The sequence below is a fragment of the Hippopotamus amphibius genome, chromosome X (genome assembly GCF_030028045.1).
Source record: "Hippopotamus amphibius kiboko isolate mHipAmp2 chromosome X, mHipAmp2.hap2, whole genome shotgun sequence".
NCBI lineage: Eukaryota > Metazoa > Chordata > Mammalia > Artiodactyla > Hippopotamidae > Hippopotamus > Hippopotamus amphibius.
In genome coordinates, this window is record NC_080203.1 from 68,142,149 (window position 1) to 68,170,075 (window position 27,927).

General features: G+C 34.0%; 1 protein-coding gene across 1 annotated transcript in view; it reads right to left on the minus strand.

The window, feature by feature from the left end:
• Positions 1-1,481: 1,481 nt before the first annotated feature.
• Positions 1,482-27,927, minus strand: part of LOC130841473 (sodium/hydrogen exchanger 2-like) — a 70,830-nt gene continuing 44,384 nt past the window's right edge. The window contains 5 exon segments of the mRNA XM_057717624.1: positions 1,482-1,650; positions 4,068-4,138; positions 12,870-12,959; positions 20,394-20,590; positions 24,679-24,869. Of these exon segments, the coding sequence (XP_057573607.1) occupies positions 1,482-1,650; positions 4,068-4,138; positions 12,870-12,959; positions 20,394-20,590; positions 24,679-24,869 (718 nt within the window).

Genomic DNA, 27,927 nt, shown 5'->3' on the forward strand with positions numbered 1-27,927 from the left:
AAGTCAAAACTCAACAATGAAAAAATTATGTTCTATTCTAATTAATAATCTTTTAAAACAAAAATTATTTGTACTATATTTTGATATCCTATTCCAGTTTCCATTTGCTAACTTATTCTTGAAAAGGCATCCCTTGATTTCAGTCAATTGTTTGGAACCCAGAGGATTCCCATTCTTACACTGTGGAGTTTGGGATTTTTTTTTTTATTTTTACCTTAAGTTCTGTTTTGCTTTCCATTTTAACAATTTCCTTTCCTCGATGCCTTTACAGTTTTTTTCTGGTTATAAAATTAATATATACATACACCAAAAATATATGAAAATATAAAGAATAATACAAAAATCAAGTAATCTTATTACTTAGAGAAAATTACAATTAACTCTTGGTATATCCATTTTTAGAATTTTTATGCACATATACAGACATGTATATAAATTATATTTTCTATGAAAAATGATCATGTTATACTTTCTATCTTTCAACCTTCTGATTCTAATCAACATTGTGTCCTGGTTATAGTTCCATGTCAATACATACAATATATGACTAAGGGCTGCAATAGTGTTCTAGCCAGTTATTATTTAAAAAAAAGCTAAATTTTGAGGTCTTGACTTTTGAATGTAGAATACAGAAATGAGTTATCCACTGCTGAAAGGTATTCCTGTCAAATCAACTACTTGCTGGTTGAGAATGATGGGTCCAAGAATGTTAGTTAATCCTTTTGTCCTAAGCTAAACATGCAACTACAGTTACCTCATACCCATTAAAACAAATTATTCTTAAAGGATTTTTAAAATTCTATAAAAATTTAATAAAAAGAACCTCCCCCCTCAACATCTCATGATGCAGGAAAAGACTAATTCCTCCTCAAACACCAAATACACTAAATAATTACTTATAGTAGTATTCTTTTCTTCCTTTATTACTTCCCCTTTGTTATAGTTTCCCTTTTTAAGCTCTCTCTACAACTGTCTCCTAACAATTGTCTAAAGATCTACAGCAAGACAACCTCCAAATTATATTTTTTCTCTATTGATTCTCCCCAGCAAAAGAAAAAAGAAAAACTAAATACATTTTAACACTTAGTTCAGTCCTTAACTTTAGTTGAAAAGTTAATGATAAATCACTTTACCTGAGTCTTTAAATGAAATAAAAATACAAACATGTACTTCTTAAAAGAGAGATAACCTTTTTTAAAGTTTCAGAAGCTAGAGTTTCATATACAGAATTTATTTCACTAAGCTTTGTTCACCGCTGTATGCTAAACAATGTAGCCTGTGGTACTCAAACAAACATTCTCCATTTTATCTGAGTTCTTTGTATTTTCCCAGGAGTTGATGCAAGGAAAGACAACTGTGCTTTAAAAGGAATGAACTTTAAATAATTGTGTAACTTTTTGTGATATCTCTCTAACCAATGGAAACACACAAACATGCACAAACATATGCATGTGCACGCATACACACACACACACACACACTTACAGCAAAGGTATACTAGATGGTGTGTGTATTAACTGGCCTGCTTCTGCTAGTTCAATGGCATGTTTTCTTTCAAGCTTTTCATAAAGAAGCACAATGCTTGATTTGGGCTGGTCATATTCTCTGAGCAAAATCTTCTGCAGATACTTGCTGTTGAAATACTCCAATCTGTTCAAGAAAAAAATAAAATAAAAATTCCAACAAACTACTACAATTTTTAGTACATTTATACTCTGGCTAGAAGGTCCCAGAACTGGTTCACCCACTGCCTGTTCCAAATGTACTTTGTTTAAATGGAAAAAAACAATCGATGGTGTAAAGAGGGAAAAACTTATAAGAAATTCTTACTAATTTCAAATATGTCTTTATTAGGAAATTGAAATTTTAGATTTATCCCACTAATGTCAACCAAGGCAAGGGAAACACAAACTATGAAGAAAAAAACCTTTGCACCAAAGACAGAAATATTGGCCAAGTAGGGTCTATATTTCAGAGAAGGCCATTGAAAGAAGAGGGCTTATGTAGTTTATTTCAATGAATGTTAAGTGTTTGCTTAGGGAGTCTGAATTTAAACTCACACAGTAAACTCACAAAATGAAAAATAAATCATGTTAAGCCACAGTTTCACAACACCTGAGAGAAAATGTTCAGCTAAATATAAATTTATGGTCAAGTTCATATTAAAAAAAAAACTGTACCATAATCTTAAATATTTTCCTGAGTCTACTTGCTTTTCAAATGTTTATATATTAAAAGGCACTTTCTGATGCTCCAGAAGTCTAAGGCCACCTTGATTCTAGACTCAAGTTGTCAACCTGAAATTTTCTCAGGAAGACAGTAGCTGGCAGTATCAGAAAAACAAAACAAAACTGTAGAACATTAAATAACAATTTTTATCAATGAAAAAAATCAGACCCAGAAACTTATGGGGCTTGGTAGAAATATTTTAGAGGAGGAGGATATTTGTACAGAATATGTGAGAGCAAAGAGAAGAAGGAAAGGAGATAACCCAAATCTATGTAACCATGAAGATTTTGAAGTCTGTTTGTATCGCTCTTCCACAGACAAAAGTCACTGCATAAAACCACATGGAACATACTCAAAAAGAAAGCGAGAAAATTAGCTCAAACTATTTACTGTGAAAAAAACATTTAATTGCATGGCTGTTTGAATTATCAGGAAGGGCAAGATGATAAGTGTAAATAGTCTGATTCATGGTTTACATCCTTTTTCTATAATCAAAAACAAGCATCCAAATCAAACATGTGGAAAAGACTAATTTTTGTTAGATCTTTTGCATTTATAAGAAGGATAAATTAATTTATTCTTTATCAGAGTTTAAAATAAACTTGCTTTGAGGGTGACCACTATTATAATTTCTCTTGGTTCTCTGACCTTAACTTCAACTTAGAAAACATATCTCCTGGAAGGTGACATAAAAAGCCCGTTGAGAAAGTATCAACTCTACAACTTGTGCCAAGTGTTTGCTGCTAAAACCATATCTGTTTTTTTTACACAGCTCCTGCAAGGAATCTAGGCTGAAGCAGCAGATTTTACTATGTGTTATTACCAGGGCACTAAGGAGTAGATCATAATTTAGAATAGTTTAAACATTTGGATTTAAAATCTAGCACTAGATTTAATATCAGCATTAAAAATACACCTTTTATGATTCAGTCAGTCATTCATTTACTTATTCAAAAATATTTGTTGGGTACCTATTATGTGGAAGGAGCTTTTCTAAGTGATGCAATTACAGAACTTAACTGTGCAGACAAGGTCTCTGCCCTTTTGCCACTTATATTTTAATTGAAGAGAAACATACAATAAGAATAATGATATATTTATATGAATTATATTTTCAAATTAATATAAAATTTTATTTAATAAATAAGACATTAAAATATCAGAGAGCTATATGTTTTTCAGGTAATTACAGTACACTGATATAATAGAGAATGATTGAGTAGTAAGGGAAGAGCCATTTGCAGACATGAAATTTTAGCCAAGGCTTAAATGACACGAAGGTACTAGGCATGCAAAAATCAGGTGGAAGAGCTTTCAAGCCACAGGGAATACTACATAAAGGCTTTAAGGTAAAAATGTGCTGAACTTCATGTGTTAAACAGACAGGAAGTACAACATGGCTACAGTGTAGTATGTGGCAGAGAGAATAGAATGAGATGTGGAAGGAAAGCTAACAGTAGTCATATTTGTAAACTGAGATAAAAAGTTTGGATACTTTTTAAGTGACAATGTATTAGAAATTTTAATTAGGATAGTAACATGATCCAATGTAAAATCCCTTTCTCTGGAAATGTGCATAATATTCCCTCCCCCCCAAAAGAAGGGGGTGTGAGAATTTTATGGCACACAGTTTAATTTTGGGGTCTGGACGTGGTGTCAATCATGTCCTTCATGATAAGAAAAAGAAAAAAAGGATCTTTGTTTTTCAGCTGTCATTTTTTTAAAACATGTAGATGAGTAAATCTTAACTATTCCCAACAGAAACATACAGAAAGAGATATTCGCTCATTTCCATTTTTCTATACATGTACACAAGCATACTTTTAGCAAATTCTCACTTGTCTTTCCAGTAATATTGCCCCCAGTGTCCTGATATGTCTTCTATGCCTGCCAGCAAATGATCAAAAAACTGAAATAGAACAAAACATATGTCTAAATATATAGTATACATGAGGAACTTGGTCAATTATTACCAAATAAAAGGATCCTTCAAAAGCATCTTCAAAATTGTTGATTTCATCTGACTTGCTTATTTTTTTAATCCCAAACTCTTCAGGGTAAGCATAAAAAGGAGCATTATATTTATATGTAAGAATGTTTGCAGTAATTCTTGTATAAGCATTGGAGACACTCCATTTAAAATTGAAAATGCACATATCAGTTGGTATCATATGATAGATTCATTCATCTACCAAAAAGATGGGCCTGGTAAAGTGAAGGAAATAAAAGATGTAAAAGGCATGGCCCTTGCCCTTGAAGGACGTAAAACCAAATTGGAGAGGAAAGACTTAAAGAAGTGGACAGGAATCAAAGCATGTGCATGATAAAACAGTTTAAACTTGGCATGCATATATGTATAAATGCAAAAAGAAAAGGAAAATTTAAGAAAGAAATAGAAAAAGATGGAGTTAGAGAAGGTTTATATGAAAATGTGCATTGTAATCTGGCCCTGAAGAAATGGGGTTACATTTGGAAAAAATAAATCATTCTATGTATTGGGGACATCATGAGTAAAATGTATGGGAGAAAACAAGGAACTTTCTAAGAGATTTATGAAAAAAAGAAGGTTGGATAGATGTAGGTCAAGGGTGCGGAAGAGAAAATGGTTAACAAGGGATTTTAAATACTAAGATTAAAAGTTTAATTTGGCATAACATCACAAAAATAACTTGAATATATTTATGAGAAAATAATAAACCCAACTTGAGTGATACTCTACAAAATAACTTCATGCACTTTTCAAAAAAGCCAGTGTCAAAAAACAGCAAAAGCTGGAAAACAATTTTAGATTAAAGGTAATTAAAAAGATCTATGCAATGTATGATCTTAGATCAGGAGAAAATGCTATGAAAACATTATTGGGATATTTGGAAAAATTTTGAGTATGGAATTAGATAACACTATTGTATCAATTTTAACATTCTAAATTTGATAAAGTTATGATTATGTACTAGAATGTCCTTTTACTTAGGAAGTATTAATACATGCTGAAATATTTAGCAGTGAATAGTCAGCATGTCTCTAACTTAATCTCAAATGATTCAACAAATGACATTAATATGTAGATATATAGACAGAGTGGTAAAGCAAAGGTGACAAAAGTAACAGTGAATTCACATAAAGGGTATATACATATTCATTGAACAGGCTTTGAAATCTGTATGCTTGACTTTTTTTAAGTAAAAAGTTGGAAACAGAAAATAAAGTTTGACTTGGTCCTATAAATTGGGTTAATTAATGTCATTAACATAATATATATTATAGTCATTAAAACTCATCCATATGGTAAGAATTCTGTAAAAAATATAATTTTCTCCAAAATAACCTAAAAATGTCATTCCATTATAATAAAAATCCTAACTTTTTTTTGCAACTTGGGCAACAAAGTATTAAAATTTGAATAAAACATAAAAATTTGAATTAGTCATGCTTATCTGCACACATTCTTAGGCACATAGTTATTAATAAAAATTAAATGTCATGTGTAGAAACCCATTGCATGTGCTGGAAATGTATCTCAGAAAATTTTGAACTGTGCCACATTGAAGTTGGAAGCAAGGTAGATAAGCTAGCTCTTCTCTTTGACTAAAATTCCCAGAGTTTTTTTCCATATTGATAAAATCTAAGGGTATCTCGAAGTCATTCTGAATATTCTCTAATTTCAATATTTATTTTTTAAGAACTTTTATTGAGATACTGTTAACATACAATAAATTGCATCTATTTAGAGTTTACAATTTGGTATCCCAATCTCCCAATTCATTTACCCCCAACCCTCCCCGCTTTCCTCACTTGGTGCCCATATGTTTGTTCTCTACATCTGTGTCTCTATTTCTGCTTTGCAAACCGGTTGATTCGTACCATCTTTCTATAGTCCACATATATGTGTTAATATACAATATTTGTTTTTCTCTTTCTGACTCAATTCACTCTGTATGACAGTCTCTAGGTCCATCCATGTCTCTACACATGTCCCAGTATCATTGCTTTTTACAGCTGAGAAATATTCCATTGTATATATGTACCACATCTTCTTTATCCATTCATCTGTTGATGGACATTTAGGTTGCTTCCATGTCCTGGTTACTGTAAATAGTGCTTCAATGAACATTGGAGTGCATGTGTCTTTTTGAATTATGGTATTCTCTGGGTATATGCCCAGTAGTGGGATTACTGGGTCATATGGTAACTCTATTTTTAGTTTTGCGAGGAACCTCCATACTGTTCTCCATAGTGGCCGTATCAATTTACATTCCCACCAACAGTGCAAGAGAGTTCCCTTTTCTCCACATCCTCTGCAGCATTTACTGTTTGTCAATTTTCTGATGATGCCCAATCTAACCGGTGTGAGGTGATACCTCATAGCAGTTTTGATTTGCATTTCTCTAATAATTAGTGATGTTGAGCAGCTTTCCATAGGCCTCTTGGCCATCCATATGTGTTCTTTGGAGAAATGCCTATTTAGGTCTTCTGCCCATATTTTTGATTGGGATGTTTGCTTTCTTGATTGGGTTGTTTGTTTTTTTGGTATTGAGCTGCATGAACTGTTTATATATTTTGGAGATTAATCCTTTGTCTGTTGATTCATTTGCAAATATATTCTCCAATTATGAGGGTTGTCTTTTCATCTTACTTATGGTATCCTTTGCTGTGCAGAAGCTTTGAAGTTTCCTTAGGTCCCACTTATTTATTTTTGTTTTTATTCCCATTATTCTAGGGGGTGGATCAAAAAAGATCTTGCTGTTATTTATGTCGAAGAGTGTTCTTCCTATGTTTTCCTCCAGGAGTTTTATAGTGTTTGGGCTTAAATTTAGGTCTTTAATCCATTTTGAGTATTTTTTTGTGTATGGTGTTTAGGAGTGTTCTAATTTCATTCTTTTAGATGTAGCTGTCCAGTTTTCCCAGCACCACTCATTGAAAAGGCTGCCTTTTCTCCACTGTATATCCTTGCTTCCTTTGTCATAGATTAGTTGACCATAGTGTATCTCTGGGCTTTCTGTCCTTTTCCATTGATCTATATTTCTGTTTTTGTGCCAGTACCATATTGTCTTGATCACTGTAGCCTTATAGTATAGCCTGAAGTCAGGAAGCCTGATTCACCCAACTTCGTCTTTCCTTCTCAAGATTGCTTTGGCTATTTGGGTTCTTTTGCATTTCCATACAAATCGTAAAATTTCTTGTTCTAGTTTTGTGAAAAATGCCAATGGTAATTTGATAGGGATTGCATTGAATCTGTAAATTGCTTTGGGTGGTATAGTCATTTTCACAATGTTGATTCTTCCAATCCAAGAACATGGTATGTCCCTCCATCTGTTTGTGTCTTCTTTGATTTATTTCATTAGTGTCTTATAGTTTTCTGAGTACAGTTCTTTTACCTCCTTGGTTAGGTTTATTCTTAGGGATTTTATTATTTTTATTGCAGTGGTGAATGGGATTGTTTCCTTAATTTCTCTTTCTGATCTTTCATTTTAGTGTATAGAAATTCAAGAGATTTCTGTGTATTAATTTTGTATCCCGCAACTTTGCCAAATTCATTGATTAGCTCAAGTAGTTTTCTTTCTGGTGGCATCTTTAGGACTTTCTTTGTATAGTCTCATGTCATCTGCGAACAGTGACAGTTTTACTTCTTTTCCAATTTGGATTCATTATGTTTATTTTTCTTCTCCGATTGCTGTCGCAAGGACTTCCAAAACTATGTTGAATAGAAGTGGAGAGGGTATTGTTCCTGATCTTAGAGGGAATGCTTGTAGTTTTTCACCATTGAGAATGATGTTTGCTGTGGGTTTGTCATATATGGCCTTTATTAGGTTGAGGTAGGTTCCCTCTATGCCCACCTTCTGGAGAGTTTTTATTATAAATGGGTGTTGAATTTTGGTAAAAGCTTTTTCTTCAGCTATTGAGATGATCATGTGGATTTAATCATTCAATTTGTTAATATGGTGTATCACATTGGTTGATTTGCATATTTTGAAGTATCCTTGAATTCCAGGGATAAACCCCACTTGATCATGGTGTATGATCCTTTTAATGTGTTGTTGGATTCTGTTGGCTAGTATTTTGTTGAGGATTTTTGCATCTAAGTTCATCAGTGATATTGGTCTGTAATTCTCTTTTTTTATAGTATCTTTGTCTGGTTTTGGTATCAGGGTGATGGTGGCCTCACAAAACGCATTTGGGAGTGTTCCTTCCTCTGCAATTTTTTGGAAGAGCTTGAGAAGGATGGGTGTTAGCTCTTCTCTAAATGGTTGATAGAATTCATCTGTGAAGCCACCTGGTCCTGGACTTTTGTTTGTTGGGAGATTTTTAATCACAGTTTCAATTTCATTACTTCTGATTGGCCTGTTCATATTTTCTATGTCTTCCTGATTCAGTCTTGGAAGGTTATACCTTTCTAAGAATCTGTCCATTTCATCCAGGTTGTCCATTTCATTGGCATATGGTTGCTTGTAGTAGTCTCTAGTGGTGTTTTTTTTTTTTTTCCCCTGCGGTGTCCATTGTAACTTCTCCTGTTTCATTTCTAATTTTATTGATTTGAGTTCTCATCCATTTTCTTGATGAATCTTACTAGACGTTTATCGATTTTATTTATCTCTCAAAGAACCAGCTTTTACTTTTATTGATTTGTGCTATTGTTTTCTTTGTTTCTGTTTCATTTATTTCTGCTCGATCTTTATGATTTCTCTTCATCTACTAACTTTCGGTTTTGTTTGCTCTTCTTTCTCTAGTTTCTATAGGTGTAAGGTTAGATTGTTTATTTGGGATGTTTCTTGTTTCTTGAGGTAGGATTCTTTTGCTGTAAATTTCCCTCTCAGAACTGCCTTTGCTGCATTCCCATAGGTGTTGGATCATTATGTTTTCATTGTCATTTGTCTCTAGGTATTTTTTTTTATTTTCTCTTTGATTTCTTCAGTGATCTCTTGTTTATTTAATAGCATATTGTGAAGCTTCTATGTGTTAGTGTTTTTTACAGATTTTTCCTGTAATTGATCTCTAATCTCAAAGCGTTGTGGTCAGAAAAGAAGCTTGATATGATTTCAATTTTCTTAAATTTACCAAGGCTTGATCTGTGACCCAAAATGTGATCTATCCTGGAGAATGTTTCATGTGCACTTCAGAAGAATGTGTAATCTGCTGCTTCTGGATGTAATGTCTGATATATATCTCTTAAATCAAGCTGATTTATTGTGTCATTTAAAGCATGTGTTTCCTTATTAATTTTCTGTGTGGACGATCTGTCCATTGGTGTAAGTGGGGTGTTAAAATCCCCCACTGTTACTGTGTTAATCTCAATTTCCTCTTTCATAGTTGTTAGCATTTGCGTTATGTATTGAGGTGCTTATGTATTGGGTGCATACATATTTATAATTGTTATTGGGGCTTCCTAGGTGGTGCAGTGGTTAAGAATCCGCCTGCCAATGCAGAGGTCATGGGTTCGATCCCAGCTCCAGGAAGATCCCACATGCCGTGGAGCAACTAAGCCCATGTGCAAAAAAAAAAAAAAAAAGGCTTTATAATTGTTATCTATTCTTGGATTGATACCTTGATCATTATGTAGTTTCCTTTCTTGTCTCTTGTAACTTTTTTTTTTATTTTAAAGTCTATTTTATCTGATATGAGTATTGCTACTTCAGCTTTCTTTGATTTCCATTTGCATGGAATTTCTTTTTCCATCCCCTCACTTTCAATCTGTATGTGTCCCTAGGTCTGAAGTGGGTCTCTTGTAGACAGCATATATATGGGGCTTGTTTTTGTATCCATTCAGCCAGTCTGTGTCTTTTGGTTGCTGCATTTAGTCCATTTACATTTAAGGTAATTATCCATATGTATGTTCCTATTACCATTTTCTTAATTGTTTTGTTTTTGTTTTTGTAGGTCCTTTTCTCCTCTTAGTTTCCCCCTTAGAGAAGTTCCTTTAGCATTTGTTGTAGGGCTGGTTTGGTGGTGCTGAATTCTCTTAGCTGTTGTTTGTCTGTAAAGATTTTGATTTCTCCATCGAATCTGAATGAGATCCTTGCTGGCTAGAGTATTCTTGGTTGTAATTTCTTCCCCTTCATCACTTGAATTATATTGTGCCACTCCCTTCTGGCTTGCAGAGTTTATGCTGAGAAATCAGCTGTTCACCTTATGGGAGTTCCCTTGTATGTTATTTGTTGTTGTTTTTCCCTTGTTGCTTTTAATAACCTTTCTCTGTTTTTAATTTTTGTTAATTTGACTACTGTGTGTCTTGGCATGTTTCTCCTTGGGTTTATCCTGCCTGGTACTCTCTGCGCTTCCTGAACTTGGGTAGCTGTTTCCTTTCCCATGTTATGGAAGTATTGAACTATAATCTCTTCCAATGTTCTCTCAGGTCATTTCTCTCTCTCTTCTCCTTCTGATACCCCTATAATGCGAATGTTGGCGAGTTTAACATTGTCCCAGAGGTCTCTTAGGCTGTCTTCAGTTCTTTTCAGTCTTTTTTCTTTATTCTTTTCCACATCATTGATTTTCATCATTCTGTCTTCCAGATCACTTATTCGCTCTTCTGCCTCAGTTAATCTGCTATTGGTTCCTTCTAGTGTATTTTTCATTTCAGTTATTGTGTTGCATATCTCTTTTTTTTTGTTCTTTAATTCTTCTAGGTCTTTGGTAAACTTTTCTTGCAACTTTTCGATATTTGCATCCAGTCTTTTTTCAAAGCCCTGGATCATCTTCACCATCATTATTTTGAATTCTTTTTCTGGAAAGATTCCTATCTCCTCTTCATTTAGTTGTTTTTCTGGGGTTCTATCTTTTCCCTTCATCTGGTACAAAGTCCTCTGCCTTTTCATTTTCTCTGTCTTTCTGTGGCTGTGGTTTTCAGTTCCACAAGATGAAATACCATTGATACTGCTTGATACTGCTGTCTGCCCTCTTGTGGAGGAAGCTGTCTAGGAGCCTCATGTGGGTGCTTCCTGATGAGAGGGACTGATGGTGAGTTGGGTTGGGTGGGCAGAGCTCAGTAAAACTTTAATCCAATTTGGTGAGCAGAGCTCAGTATAACTTTAATCTGCTTGTCTGCAAATGGGTGCAGCTGTGTTTCCACCTTGTTGGTTGTGTGGTCTGAAGCTACCCAGCACTGGCGCTTACAGGCTCTTTGGTGGGGCTAATGGCTGACTCCAGAAGGGCTCACACCAATGAGCACTTCCCAGACCCCTGCCACCAGTGTCCTTGTCTCCTTAGTGAGCCACAGCTGCCCCCCCACCTCTGCAGGCAACACTCCAACACCAGCAGGTAGGTCTGGTTCAGTCTCCTATGGGGTCACTGCTCCTTCCCTCTGGGTCCTGGTGAGGACACTATTTTTTGTGTGCCCTCCAAGAGTGGAGTCTCTGTTTCCCCCAGTCCTGTGGAGGTCCTGCAATCAAATCCCACTGGCTTTCAAAGTCTGATTCTCTTGGGATTCCTCCTCCCATTGCTGGATCCCCAGGTTGGGAAGCCTGATGTGGGGCTCAGAACCCTCACTTTAGTGGGTGGACTTCTGCAATATAGCTGTTCTCCAGTTTGTGAGTCACCCACCCAGCATTTATTGTATTTGATTTTAATGCCATTGTGCCTCTCCTACCATCTCATTGCAGCTTCTCCTTTATCTCTGGATGTGGGGTATTTTTTTTTTTGGGGGGGTGATTTCCAGTGCCTTTCTGTCAATGATTGTTCAGCAGTTAGTTGTAATTCTGGTATTCTTGCAAGAGGGAGTGAGCGCATGTCCTCCTACTCTGCCATCTTCTGTTTGGTCATTTCTTTTAATACATCAGTTATGCACTGTGCTTACTTATACTGATGATGCCACTCCCCCTATATTTCAATATTCCTTTTGTTATATTTTGTAAAAGCCCACCTGGGATAAGCAACAATTCAAATTTTATTTCTATAAGAAGATAAAACCAAGTGATATAGAGTTCACATCCTTAAATTTCTCTCACCTTCTCCTTACTTCTAATGCAGAAATGAGGTATTTTCTTCTAAATGGGGTAATTTTGAAACCCTATTTCAAAGAGTATATTTTGCAATTTGAATATGGAAATTTTTAACATTCTCCATCCTCAATGGTATAAAAAAAAGTTCACCAAAGACTAAAACACCCCAAGAGAAACTTTCTAACTACATAAAGATTACACAGGTTAGCTTATAAGCAATTGCTTTATAATATCAAATAGGTAATTAACTAAGTTACTGGTTAATTTAGTCTACTATTAACAATTAATATGTTAAACAAACCAGAAACACTTATAATCATAATTTGAAGTAAAATAACTCATAATTCATAGATTATTAAACCTGGATAGGCCTTCAGAGACCATGTAAACAGCCATTTAAATTTACTGATTAGGAAACCAAGGCCACAAAAAATTAAGACTCTCCTAAGATAATGTGGCAAGCTGGAGAGTAACAGAGCAAATGCTAGAATTCAGACTTTCATTGTTCTTACCTCTTACCAGAAGAACTGACTAATTGATTTTCAAATTACAGATTATTGCAATATAACAAATACCTATTTAGAATTCAGAAAATCACATCTCCTTTTATTAGAGAAATTCAAGTATAAGAAGACCTGACATGTAAGGACCTAATGTACAAGTGTTAGTTCCAGTCAATAAGATGACCTACATGATATACAAACATCTTACCCGAATGAGAATTTGTTCGCTCACAGTTGGAGAGGTCTCTCTTCTTCTTGTCACATCTAATAAGTCAACAAGAGGACGAATGGTCATCCCCTACAAAATGAAAAACAGAAAGCTGAATTTCTTTCATATGAAATTAGTGCTTGAATATTTCCCTGGTGTGTGTGTCTGCGTGTCTGTGTATCTGTGTCTCTATGTGTGGGTGCATATGCACGTATGTCTTAATCTGGTCATGATAGGAATTTAGAACATTCTCTTAAAATTCAGAAGGATCATTCGGGTAACACCAGAAAGAAATGCTGTGGTTTTCTCTCACAAAGATCAATGGGTAATATATATTGTTTACAAAAATGTGGGTCATTTAATAAAACTTTAAAAAATATACCACTATATTTCAAAAATAGAAAGAAGTAGTCAAATCACAGAGCCAAAGTGCTGCAAGAGATTTTCACTTCAATTATTACCAGATACCTCAGGTATATCATTTTGTCTGTATTATTCATCACCCATTAAATATGGGATTACAGTCCTCTCAGCATGTTACTGCAAATTTTTCTTAAGAGGGATAATAAAAGAAGCAAACATTCTATTTATTGAACATATATTACTTGCCAAATTCTATATTAGGCATTGGAGTTACAATGGGACCTTAAAGTCGAAAGGGCCATAGCCTTATGGAGATTACAGTGTAGTATGTCTAAGGGAGAGAGCCATTAGTTAAATAATTGCATTAATGAATGAACAATTACAACCTGAGATAAGTGTTCTGAAGAAAATGAGGCTGGTTTATGACAGTTACACAGGTTAAACTGAAGGATAAGTTTTTTCCTAAGCTAAAACCTAAAGGATGAGGAGGCACTAGCTATATGGAGGGGAAAGAACCATTATTGGCTGAGGGAATAATAGCATCTATAAGGCCCCTTGACATGGCATATTAGAGAAAATGAAAACCCTGTGTAGCTGGGTTGTAGAGTGCAAGGGAGATCATATTGTTATTAATACTGGAGAGATAGGCTGGGGTTAGACAATGTAAATCTTTCCAAGTTGTGTAAACCATTTTTAAAAAATTCTAAGACTAATTGAAAATTGAAATGCCTTCACCAGATTCATGATTTAAAAAGATAACTAGTTGCAGTGTGGAAAATGTGTTGAAAATGAACTATAATGGATATAAGGAGAATGTTTAGGGGACTATTTTTGTATTCCATGTGAGAGATGGTGATAGCTTAGACAAAGATGATGGCAGAGCAGATGCAAAGAAATTGACTTAGTGACCAAACAGACATTAAAAAAGGGACAGTGACAGAAAGGATGACACTCAGATTCCATGCTTCAGAAAAAGGGGTAGAGGATGGTAATACTAATGTAAATGAAGATAACTAGGGGTAGGAACCAGATTGGCAGAGAAAATCAAAAGTTCAATTTTAAACACACAGAACTTCTTAAGATTCCTGTAAGATAGCCAAATGAGGATGTCAAGAAAACCATATGTTCTAGAACTAAGATATTTAGACTGAAGATATAAATGCATAACTCATATGTATACAGTCAGTAAATGAAGCCATATGTGGGTGTGGATAAAATCATTAGGGAAAGAGTAAAGAGTGAGGAGAGGAAAGAGTCTACAGGAATCTTTGAGGAACTCTGATATTTAGTGATATAATAATGAGAATAAGCTTGAAAAAGAGACAGAGAAAGAGGAACCAGAGAGGTAAGAGGAAAATCAGAAAGTGGGTTGTCACAAAGCACAAAAAAGAGAATATTTCAGGAAGGTGGGAGTTTGACTAGTGGAATCTCAGTGAAAGATCAAGTGAAATGCGGATGACAAATGTGATTAGTAACCTTAATAAAAGAGATGGGAACAAAAAGTTTTATGAGGTTAAGAGAGAATATTACTTTAGTTTAGTGCAGGTGTGTTGTAAGTTGAGGGGAAGGATCTAGTTGAGAAGAAGAGTGTGAATATACATGAGACAAAATAAATGATTGAAAATGTTGGACAAGAAAGGAATAGATTACAGAGCATAGCTTGAGATAGGAGACCCCAGATCTGTTATAAGAAGAAAGAAGAAGCTAGGAGAAGATGCAGTTTTGTTGGGCAGTTGAAGGGTCTTCCGTGGATGAGTACTATATACCAAGTTGCTCTTTTCAGAGTTCTCTTAGTTCTATTTTGTCTTTTTAAACCAAAGTATGGTTGAATGAAAAGTAAGAGAAGTTGAGATTTGCCCTCTCATGTGGTAACAAGGACTTTAAGAAAGAAAGCTATCAACTGAAGTTAAGATCATGAGGTAGAATATGGAAAAAAACTAGCTGCAAATAAACAACAGAATCTATTGCTTTCAAATGAACTTTCACACTACTTAGTCATTTTCAAATGACTTTGAAAATGCTTTGAATACACATCCATGTAAGGTTTCTATTTTCATCTTATTTCAGAAATGTGCAAAGAAGCAGATAATAATTTCCATTAAAGTTAGGGTTGAAACTTAAAAGAAACTCAAGGGTGTCCTAGCTCTTCATCAGCTCTTCAGGACTTTTAAATGATAAAAATGCCTTACTATGGCCCTGGTTTCTTTAATACACCAAATGAGCATGTCACCCCAAAATCTTCCTTTCCAATTTGGAACTATGCAATTATTTGTAAATGCATCTGAATTGCCCAAAGTCAGGGGATCATCTTATACACATGGTTTTCATAAGTAATTTTGTGTAATTCCCACTTTTTAGATGATATTTGAATTGTGTGATTCCACTAAATTCATTCTGACATTTGAAAAATAATCATACAATGCTTTCATGGGATAGAACAGTGTTTATCACAGGCAAAAAGCTTCCCTGTGTGAACAGGTCTGTCTCATAACCTGGTTTTTTAAAAGGCTGACTCCATATTTGTATTTTTAAACCCATCCACGCAACTCTCCATCTTCACTTAATTCATTCCATTCAGTCTACCATGGATAGATAGAAATTAATGCTTTTAAAATAAAGGTGTCAAACCAATCTGACTTAGTGACATTTCTTATAACCCATTTTATGTATTTGTACTATTATACTCTGCTCATTTGAAGATGTAAAATATAGTTGAGAGACAAAATTGTATTCCATATGTTCAAATCTCTGTAGCATATCTGATTAAATGAAAGATTGAGTAAATCAATAAAAATCATGGTTTAAAAATGGTTTTGAGCTCAAAGCACTACTATATATGTTCATAATTTATATTCATACTCCAAATTAACTTTTATTTACTATTTATTCATTTATTTCCTTATTTCACAGATATTTATTACACATTTCATTGGAGCCCACACTAGTAGACTCTGAGTATGTATTGGCAAATAAATTATGTATGTTTCCTTCATTCATGGAACTCAGCCTGGTAGGGGAGACAGACATCACCCAAGTGGAGAAGAAAGTAACTAAAAGATTTATAGATAGGTACATACATACATATATATATATAGTAATACAATCTATGAAAGTGTTCAAAACAATAGGCCCAAAATGGAGATGCTTATACTAAGTCCACACCATCAAACCAAGACAATTTAATTACAGTTTTGGCTCTCCCAGAAATGAAATCAAACACACTTACATGGAGTGTCTGGGAGTACTTCTCCAAGGAGGTTGTATATAGCTGAGGATTAAAGGATAAAAGGAAGACAGACATGCAAGTAACTTAGGAGATAGTGTTTTATGGAGAGGAAATGACTTGTTGGAAAACTCTAAATTGAGAAGAAGTTTGTTAAGTTTGAAGTGGTTAGAGAAGCTTTTAAGACACAGTGAACAAGAGGGAGAATTGACCCAAAACATGAGGCTTCAAAGGTAGTCATGAGCCATATTTGCCACAGCTTACAGTCATGCTAAATGCTTTGGAATATTTTAAAATTTCAAAAATAACCAATAGAAGAATTTTGGAAGATAAGTAATAAAATTTTTGTTTTAAAAATATTGCTTTTGATTCTGTGAGGATAATAGACTGAGAGATGAAAGAAAAATAGAAAATTTTAAGGCAGTTCAAGAAACAGATGATAGTAGCTTGGACTAAGATGATAGCAATGGTAATGGAAAATAGCATAGAGATTCCACAAGGCGACAGATACAAGAATACTCATGACAAAACCATTTATAAAAGCAAAAATGAAAAAAGAAAGAAAAAAACCATATCAATTGAAAAGACAATGAATAAATTAATTGGTGTATAATCATAAAATGCTCTATTGTAGAGCACTGAAAATGAATGGGCTACAATTCCTCACAACTATGTGAATAAATATTTGTAATAAAATGTTAACAAACCAAAAAATTCCAGAAGGCTACATACAAAATATATACATACACACACCTCCACATACAAGCTTTTATAAAATTAAAAAACAATTTAAACTGATCAATATATTACTTATGTGTGTGTCTGTGTGTGTAATATGTGATTTCAAGAATTATGTTTTAAACACAAGAGAATGGTAAATGATTCTTTCAGGATATCAGTTATCCCTGAGAGAGAGAAGAAAGAAAACAGGATCGGAGTGCATTGCATGGATTATTGCTAACTTTCTCAGGCTTAGTGCTGGTCTCACAGCTGTTAGAAGTATTAAATTAATGAATGAGTGAATGAATGAATAAATAAATGTGTAGGCCAATGATTCTAGTGTGTCAAATCAAAATATATTACTAATACAATTTTGTGTAGCTGGAAAATTTTTTAAAATCAAATACATATTTTGAAGATATATTTTGGATTTAGAAACCATAGGGTTTGATATGAGGGATAAGTAAAAGGAAATAATCAAAGATGTATTCTACATTTTTGGTTGTAGTAAATGGCTGGATGTCAGTGCCATCTACTAAGACAGAAGAAAAACAGATAAGAATCAGATTTATCCTTTGTAGGTATATTGCCTGTGTGGACAAAAAAATGTTGCCTGCCATTCCTATAAACAATGAATGTTGCCTACTATCAAGCCATCTGCCACTGTAGCCACCCCTAAAGGTGTGCCCTGAGGGGAATTCAGGATGGAGAAAAAGAGGACACTGGCCGTTTAAAGTTAAGATGCATATCTAAGGAATGATTTCTATAAACTCAGACTCTTGCATCTTCCCATACACAGAAAAACACTAAAATGATTAACTTGAGATGTCTGGTTTTGGTGATTAGCAGTAATGTTTCGATGTTTGACTACATTTTTTTTTCAGCAAAAACTGCTATATATCCTGGCTCCTTTCTTACCTCTTCGAAATAGTTCCTCAGAGCTATCTGAGAGGCTGTTTCCCAGGCTATAGTCCTCAGTAAGTTCCCCAAATAAAAAATAACTCACAACTTTTAGGTTGTGTGTTTTTTGTTTTTTTAGTTGACAGATGTGATGTTCTTGTGAGACATCTAATGGAAGTATAAAGTAATAGTTGAATGTAAACATCTAGATCTCAGAGTAGATAGCTGGACTAGTGGTAAACATTTAGAAGTCATCAGAATTTATACTGCATTTGAAGCCATGAAAATGAATATAAACACCTAATGAAAAAGTGTAGTGACAACAGAATGTTCAGGACCTAATACTGGAGAACTCTCACATTTAGAGACCCAATACAGAAAGATCAGCCTGCAAAGAAGTCTATGAAATGCCCAGAAGACACAACACTAGCAGGATATCATGTCAAGAAAAGAAAGAAAGAAAAAAAAAAAAACATTTCAAGAAAAAAATCCAGTGTATGAAACCCTGCTGACAAGTTTCCTAATATTAGGGCAAAAGAATTTGTCCTAACTTGACACTATGGAGGCCAGCAGAGATCTTTTGGCAAGAATAATTTTAGTGAAACAGTGAGGGCAGAATCCAAATTGCAGTTAAGTGGAACTGACAAGCTCAAGCTAACACAGCATGTGAAGATAAATTTCTTGTGTGTGCTTATAGTAATAGTAACAATAATATCTTATAAACATAAAGTGCATTTATACTTATATTACTCTTTGATCTTTATAACAAAACATCCCTGAAAGATAGGTCCTGTATCCTCTTTCTAAAAAAAAAAAAAAAAAAAGAAAGAAAGATAAATAAAAAGGATACTGAGTAATCAGTCAAATGTCCAAGATTAGAAAGCTCATCTGGAATGAAGTTGTGAATAGCACCCAGGTCTTCTGATTTTAACTCTAGTCCTCTTTTCCACTCAAGGAAAATAAAGGGTTAAAATGGCCAGATCACTAGAGTATCTCAATATATCACAGAAAAAAAATTCATAGACATGTTCTACTGATGGTGGACCAGGTACTCATTTGCCTGAAGTACATCATGGCAATTTTATCAATCTCCAATAACTAAAATATAACATTGTACTTTTGTTTATTTTTTCCCCAATGGGTCTTAATTCTTAAACAAAATTTAAATTTCTGCAAATATTTTAACCACTAGATGGTGATAGAATGACATGAGAAGTTCTCTATTGTACAATCTGTCTACAATTGCAATCACCTAACAATACACCTAAACCCCACCTAAACTCCCCAATCAGGGTCTTAAATGGATTACAGTATTAATCAATGGGAAAATGTAAATATCAAATGATGAAGTCTCTAGGAGTAAGATGTATTTGAAAACTTGGAGGAAATGCAAAATAAAGGAGAACATGAGTGTTATTGATAAGTTATCAGAGACATTAAGTAAGAATTCTATAAGATATAGGAATTGAAAGTTAATTCTTTAAAATGGCTTTGCATTCTGAAGTAACACTGTGCTTCCTGACACATAATAAAATGAAAATCAGTTAATGCTTAGATAAAAACACAATTTGATTTGGGGCTGGTTTAATACAATTCATTGTTTTAAATGAGAAGAAAAATGTTCAGTCAATTAGTCATTTACAAACAAAATAAAACAAAACAAAAAATTCAAAGCATAAAGAATGATCTCATGCATTCTAGAGAAATAATTATTGCATATAAGGGAAGCCTACCAAATTCACACCTTCTGACTAGCCTTATTCCACCACACATCCACAAATATCCACCATTATTATCCTAGTTAAAACATTTTAGCCAAAATTTGAAATACTATCTCATTAAGTTACTAAATGGATTTTAGACATTTTTTCCAATATTCTTTTGGCCAGCTTTATAAAGCTGAAGTGCAGTGAATTGGCAATTAGAGGGAAATGGTGATATGGACAGGATAAAGAGATAATTCAAGAGAAATGCTGCCTTAGAATAAAATTCCTAAAGCATTTTATTTATTTCCTCTTCTACTCTCAACTCCAATCTTACCTTTTTTAAGTATCTAAAATGCAGTCTTTGTTGTAAAGCTACTGGTGTCAACCACTTGAATAAATGGCACTTCATCCACTCCCTTATTGATTTGAAAATAAATCTCATCTCAGCTTTTTCAAATATCTTGTTTGTATTATGGTAGAGACTATTTCACATGCTATAATTGTCTCTCCTAAATATCTGCTACCTCAGTTCAAGTTCCTGAAAGAGAATGATGGCCCATTCATATCCATCTGAGTGGAAGATTTCAAATTGCACTACTTTGTTTTGTTTACCTGAACAATAACAGTAAAGAGGATAACAACTGTGGTTGCTGCGATGAAGAGCTTCTTTCTGGAAAACTCTGGGAGTAGAAAAACAAGGGAGAAACAGATTGCTCCCCTCAGTCCTCCATAGGCTATAATAAATTGGTCCTTTCTGGTGACTGTATTCACATGACATTTGTTCACGAAGAAAGTCAGCACAAGAACTCCTAAATTTTCCAAAAAGAAGAATACTTGAGTAGTTAACCAACAGAAGGAAAATGCTACAAATGTGTTATAATAAATTAATGTTAAACTAGATTGGAATTCTAAGGATTTGTGATGAATAATTTAAAGGCCTAAACTAACTAAACTATTAAAAGGTTTATTTCCTCAGAGATATTTCTTTAAATAGTTACATTTTATTTTGGCTGTGCTTTGGTTTTTCCTTTGTTGTTCTGTTTTTTAGAATGAAAGCAGTGTAATTGCCTTCCTTAGGCCCATGTAGACTAATCTGGGGCATTCTGCAAAAGTAGTCTCTACTACTTTTGGAGCATATGGCAATTTGGAGGCCCATGGGAGTAGTCTTGTAGCCTCTGTATATGATTAAGAATTTTGGTCAATTTTTCTGTTTTTAAAAACATTTTAATTCAATTTAAATATTTTACACAGTACCAGAAAATGAAGACATAGTCAAACTATTAGAGCAGTATAATTAAAATAAATGAGAGCTAAATCCACTGAAAATTTTAGATCTTTTAATTTTCTTTTAAAAACTGCTTGTCTCTTTAGCTCTTTTACTTTTCTCTCCTATCACTACAAAAGCAAAGGAAGCTTTTAGAGAAAAATACAAATATGCAAAGGAAGCATATAGCACCCATAATCCCACCCATCCAGAGAAAATTGTTGCTAACACTTTGGGATAAAACCTTCCAAAGCCACACATGGCTTTGTATTATTTTTTTCCTAATAATAAATACTTCCTTACTGTTGAACATTTAAGTTGTTCCAATACTTCCTAAACATATATATTTAATAAACCTTATAATTACTCTTATGCTGTATTAAAATTATCAGAACTCAAAGCCAGTGACAGTATATTCATTTGAGGCCAAATTTCCATTTTGACTAAATGGAAATTCATCCAACATACTTTGTGTCAAACTGCATTTTGGCAAATTTAGATGCATTGCTTCAGCAATATTGACATATTTCCAGAATGTTGACTTTTCAATTTTGTTTATTACTCATCCTAAGTGAGTCCCCAAACCAAAGGAATGAGGATATTCTACTGAAATTTTCTAATTTAACAGAATCACAAAGATATCATTTAATATGGCTAAAGTCCAACAGGAAAAAAATACCATGGCCTCATATGGCCTGTATTCAGCTCATCTTTCCTCTGGATATCTGGGCACAAAATTAAGCTAAATTGTGATGCCAGGCTTAAAGGAGATATAGATACCTCATTGACTATTTTATGATAAGGATCTTTTTCCTTTTCTCATATCAGATATAGTGATTATCTACACATTATAATTTAGAAATAAAATGGTATTGGAAAGATGATTTATTTCATCTCATGAATTTTCACACAAAACTATACATGCAAATCTGTGAAAATCCTGGCATTTGTCTTTAATGTTTGCTCTTGCTAGGTCTTAACATATTACTACTTTTTTTTTTCAATTGAAATATAGTTGATTTACAATATTGTGTTAGTTTCTGGTGTACAGCACAGTGATTCAGATATATATATATATATATATATATATATATATATACATACACACACATATATATTATTTTCCATATCCTTTTCCATTATGGTTTTTTACAGGATATTGAATATAGTTCCCTGTGCTATACAGTAGGACCTTGTTGTTTATCTATTTTATATATATGAGTTTGTATCTGCTAATTCCAATTCCTTCCATCCCTTTACCCCTTTGGTAACCATAAGTTTGTTTTCTATGTCTGTGAGTATGCTTTGTAAATAAGTTCATTTCTATGATATTTTAGATTCCACATGTAAGTGATATCACATGGTATTTGTCTCTCTCTTTCTGACTTACTAAACTTAGTATGATAATCTCTAAACCCATCCATCTTGTGGGAAATAACATTATCTCATTCTTTTCTATGGCTGGGTAGTATTTCATTGTATATATATACCACATCTTCTTTATCCATTCCTCTGTTGTTGGACATTTAGGTTGCTCCCATGTTTTGGCTATTGTAAATAGTGCTACAATGAATATTGGGGTACATGCATTTTTTCAAATTATGTTTTTCTCCAGATATATGCCCAGGAGTGGGGTGCTGGATCACATGGTAGCTCTATTTTTGGTTTTCTGAGGGACCTCCATACCATTCTCCATAGTAGCTGTACCAATTTACCTTCCCATCGAAAGTGTTGGAGGGTTCCCTTTTCTCAACACTCTCTCCACTACTTATTTTTTGTAGACTTTTAATGATGGCCATTCTAATCAATGTGAAATGATATCTCATTGTAGTTTTGATTTTCATTTCTCTAATAATTAGCAATGTTGAGAATCTTTTCAGGTGCCTATTTGCCATCTGTATGTCTTCTTTGGAGAAATGTCTATTTAGGTCTTCTGCCCATTTTTTTATTGGGTTATTTGTTTGTTTATTTGTTATTGAGTTGTACAAGCTGTTTGCATATTTTGTAAATTAAGCCCTGTCAGTCACATCATTTGCAAATATTTTCTCCCATTTGTAGATTGTCTTTTGGCTTTGTTTATGGTTTCCTTTGCTGTGTAAAATCTTCTAAGTTTGATTAGGACCCATTTGTTTATTTTTGCTTTTACTTTTATTGCCTTGGGAGACTGTAGGTCTTAACAGTTTATAGGAAAACCTCCTCAATTATTCCTGGCACTTTTTATTTCCTGTTAGCTCTTTTTTATAGCACATGGGCACAAAAGAGAATTTTTGTTCAACTTTATTTAAAAAGATTTAGATTAAAAAATAAAAATTTACAACCCTAATGAGATTTTCCAGTGGGCTCAGAATAAACTAGAAATTGTCTTTTGTGAACTTGCATGACATTTTGCTGGTGGTTTGATTGTTAATAGCCAAACTAAACACATTTTAATGGATAATAAAGCATACTCTGTCCAGCCTTATTGTTCACCCTTAAAATCCTAAGCAATTTCCCTAATGTGCCCCTCAGCATTGCTACAGTAACTTTCATAGTCTCCAAAGGAAAGTCTACAAGGATTCTGTTCATTTGTGGAGGAAGAGGGAAACAGAGATATAAATGTAAAGAATATATAATAAACTATAAACTGCAATGCTATGCAGACTATAAAATGTAACATTAAAGAGACAGCTTAGTTTAACTAGCAATGAAGCTGCGGTGTTTTAGGATGAAAAATATGCTCACATGTATATTTTACTTCAGTGTCAGTGGAGTATTTTTTTAAATGTAAGCATTGGATTAGAAGAGGGTTTATCTGCTGTCAATAGTAAAGTCATACAACAGGTGTAGTTTAGGGGTACCAGATGTCACTCAGCCTCTGCCAGGGTTTGAGTAAAAGACACAGATGGTATATATTTTCCTGCTGGAGTCAGCATTCCCCAAGGCACAATTAGTACTTAAATAATACTGATGCAAACATTAGCAAGGTGCATATATGTGTGTGTTAGGACAGAAAGTTGGAACAACAGTGCTGAAGACACTTCTTTGTAAACTGGGATGAGGCAGGGTTATGTAAACATTCAAAAAGAGAAGACTGAAAGAAATTCTTCATCTCTCACCCTAGCAACAGTGATAGGATTATTATTTCTTAGTAGTAGTACTAGGAAAATCCACATACTTGTTATAATATGCTATAGTATATTAGCACTAGAATTTATAGCAGTAGTAGTAGCAGCAGCAGCAGTAGTAGTAGTAGTAGTAGTAAAAGCTAACATTTACTGAGTTTATTCTGTGCCAGGCTCTATGCTAAGCTCTTTGATTGTATTATGTCAAGTAATTATCACACTATCCAGCAGAAGTTGATAGTATTACCATTCCCATTTTATAGTTGAGGACTGTAAAACCTAGCATGATTATATGACATTTTAAATCCATAAGGGTAAGTAGCGAAGCTAGAATTTAAACTCAGGTAGTCTGATTATAGAGCTTGTTTTTTAATCTTGCTATTATGGACCCCCTACAAAAGTGAAGAATATGAAACAGTCTACTTATGAGAAGTAAAGCAAATATAGCATATTGGAATTTTAAATTTCCTATTTCTAATGCAATCCTAAGTTAAGCTGACATATTTTACATAAAAAACAGTATTCACCATACCTAATGCTCTCCATATAAGACAGAAAATGACAGTGAAACAAATGTAAGGCCAATTCCATTCAAGGAAGATGAAGATAAGAGTGTCACTAATGCTACTCCACATCTTCATAAAGTACTTGATAGTGGTATGGGACTTTTGAGAAATGTTGGCTTCCACATAGCGTTTCATGCTCATAGCACAGGCAATAATTCTAAAGAAGAGGAAAAAATATGTAAGAGTAATATTTGCATTCAACTTTAAGGGAAAGTGATCACACAAATGTTGCAGACTAAATTAGGATTTGTTACTCAAGGTGTCTTACTCTGTTCCAGAACATAAAAAGTATGCCATTTCCCCAGAATTTATACAATAACATTTCTAAAACTATCAAATGCTTAGTTTTCAAAATAAGTGAAAGATTCTATGTACTTTTGTGTGCTGAGAAACACCTGCCTGCTTTATCATCTTTAACATTGTCTAATAAGCCCTCCTTAAATAGGGTTACACTGACAGATTCTATTCATTAGTTGCCAGAAAATCACTAAGAGGCAGCTGCTAATAATGAGAAATAATGTATAATTGTAGCCTCTAAAGCACTATAGTGTTATCAGTAAAACAATTTTTGATAGAAAATGTTTTACCATTTTGTTCTATTCACTATACTTTCAAAATTATGTTTTTATATTTCTGTTTAATAATCTTTTCCAAGCCTTTCTCTAAAGCATTTAATTGCACCTTTCAATTCACCAAAATGATTTCTTGCCTGAAAGACTGTGTTTCTACACTTCCTCATTTAAGGGTCAGATATTTAGATATTAACAACTGGGGAGTGGGGTGGGGGAAAAACATTGTGTGTGAGATGAGCAATAACCTACTGGAACCCCATGATAAATTATTTTTAAATTTTGCTCTGCTGAAGATGTAGAGAGGGGTGATAGATATGCACACAACTGCATTAATTTCAGAGGAAACAGATGTTCTTCTATCTCTAATATAACCTTTTTAAAATGCAAAACTCCCAGAAGATGGTTCACATTAAAAGCCATAAGGGTAAGAATGCCAAACTAGGAATCTGGGATGCAGACAAAGGAAGATATGGGTCAGCTTTATAAATCCTCAGTTTTACTCAGGACCAGCCCAGACTAAACAGACAATTCTAAATCTTGTAATTTGATACTCAAGGCATAAAAACCATCAGTTGCTAATCCTCAATTTAAATGAATCTACCCTGGAAATCTACCCTGAAAATGGCCAGAGGATTACCATATGTAAAAACCAAAGTAGTAGGTAAAGCAGTGATGAGCAAGGAACTAGATTCAAATTTCAGCCCTGGATCTGAAAAAGAATGAATGAATATATGTAAATGTATAACTGAATCACTTTGCTGTACAATTGAAACTAATATAATATTGCAAATCAACTATACTCCAATAAATTTTTTTAAAAATTCAGCTCCAATTAAACCCAGTCTCACAAAGGGAGCCTTGAAAAGACTGATTCAGCTTCAGCTCCTTTAATATTAGTAATAACTGATTGACTTCTCCTTAAGTTTACCACAGGTCTTCTGGAATTGCTTCAGTCAAATTAAACACAGATAATTTAGTTAGAAACACACTGATTTAAGATAGTCAGTGACTTAAAATGCCATTTGACAAGCTTAATCCTTGTCCTTTCATTGACCTACAGATGAGGTTAAAATGTACATATACACATTTATATATAAGGGTAGCTACAATTTTTATGTGCTTATTTTGTGGTAAGTATATCTTCTTTTATCCCAGTTAATTCTCACGTTGGCATTTATGAGATAGACACTGTTACTATAGCTATGTCACAGGTGAATGAGGCCAGGAGAAATTGAATAACTTTCTCACAGTCAGTTGGCTCGAAAGTAGCAGAGCTGGGATTGAACCTAATCAATCTGTCTCCAGAGCCCATGTTCTTGACCACCTTGATATATATTTCACATATATACAAGGTATTTCATTTGTGTGAAATGATTAATGTTTTTTAAGTGTGACACTTAATCAACGTTTTGCTTTTCCATATTTTGGAAGTTGGTTACCTTTTCTTACTGACTTGCTTTTTTATGTTTTCTGTCATTAATTGGGTATTGAAATGTTCTGACATTCAGCATCAACCCAATATAACCCCATCCCTTTTTTTTTTTAAAGAAAAACTGTTAACTGTTCCAATTTGAAAGAAAGAGAAGAATGTAAGAAAATTCTCTGACTTTTCATTTCTTTTTTCCTCACAACAGCTTACTAGAAGAATTTTTCAGTTATTTCCATTTTTGAAGAAATAATTTCAAAGTATTTATTACACTTAAAATCAAACATAGTAACAAACATATATTGTTTTCTTTGTCAAGTTGAATTTTTCTCTCTAGTCAATTTAGTTCTAAAGAGCTGCCTCTCCTGCCATTGTTATATAGTGTTGCTTCTTTGTTCTCTAAATAATTTTGGATTTTTTTCCAGAAATTGGAAGAATTCCATGATGATGGTCAGTGTTCCAGGCCAAATGTTTTTAATGTTTTTAATTGCTCTATTTTCATTTTACTCTCAACCACTTTAAGTAGACAGGCTTGGTCAACTAATAAATGACCAACCCTTAAAAAATGTGACACACAACTATCTGCTCACAAATTTTACAGACTTTTTGCTTTCAGTTGTAGTTCTGGGTGCAAATTTTGCAGGTAAAAGCTGAGTTCCTGTTGTAAGTGCATGTGTCTCATGAATAATCAGTTTTATTTGGCTAGTGAAAATTTACTTTTATATTTTAAACCACTTCCTGGATATTAAAAAATGAATTAAAAAATGGACCAGAAACCTTTTTTTCTTCAGAAATGGAGAAAAAAAGGTGGGAAGCTGAAGGTGAGGAGAGGCCCCCACACTCAGAAAAACCCCCTCATGGTGGGGAAATCAGCTGAGACAGAAAGAGAACTCTGGGTGTTTGAAGGGGGACACAGCGGATGGTCTGTGGAAGGTAGGACAAAGTAAGAACTGTTCACATGGTCTGTTCTGCAGCTCTGCACAGCCCAGCCTGAGTCATGTGTCTCCTGTTGCAGAGGGGAGCTGAGTGCTGGAAAGTGGGGTTTTAAGCATGGACCCAGGGAGGGGACAGCTGCTGTCTGTGAAGAGACAGCCTGAAGGGATGGGAGTAAGGAGCTCCAAAACTGGGAAGGTTTGAGGAAGAAGTCTGGGCCACCATAGAAGAAAGGTGCCATTGTTGAGTGGCACACAAGGGGTAGGGTGCCAGGACCACCATTG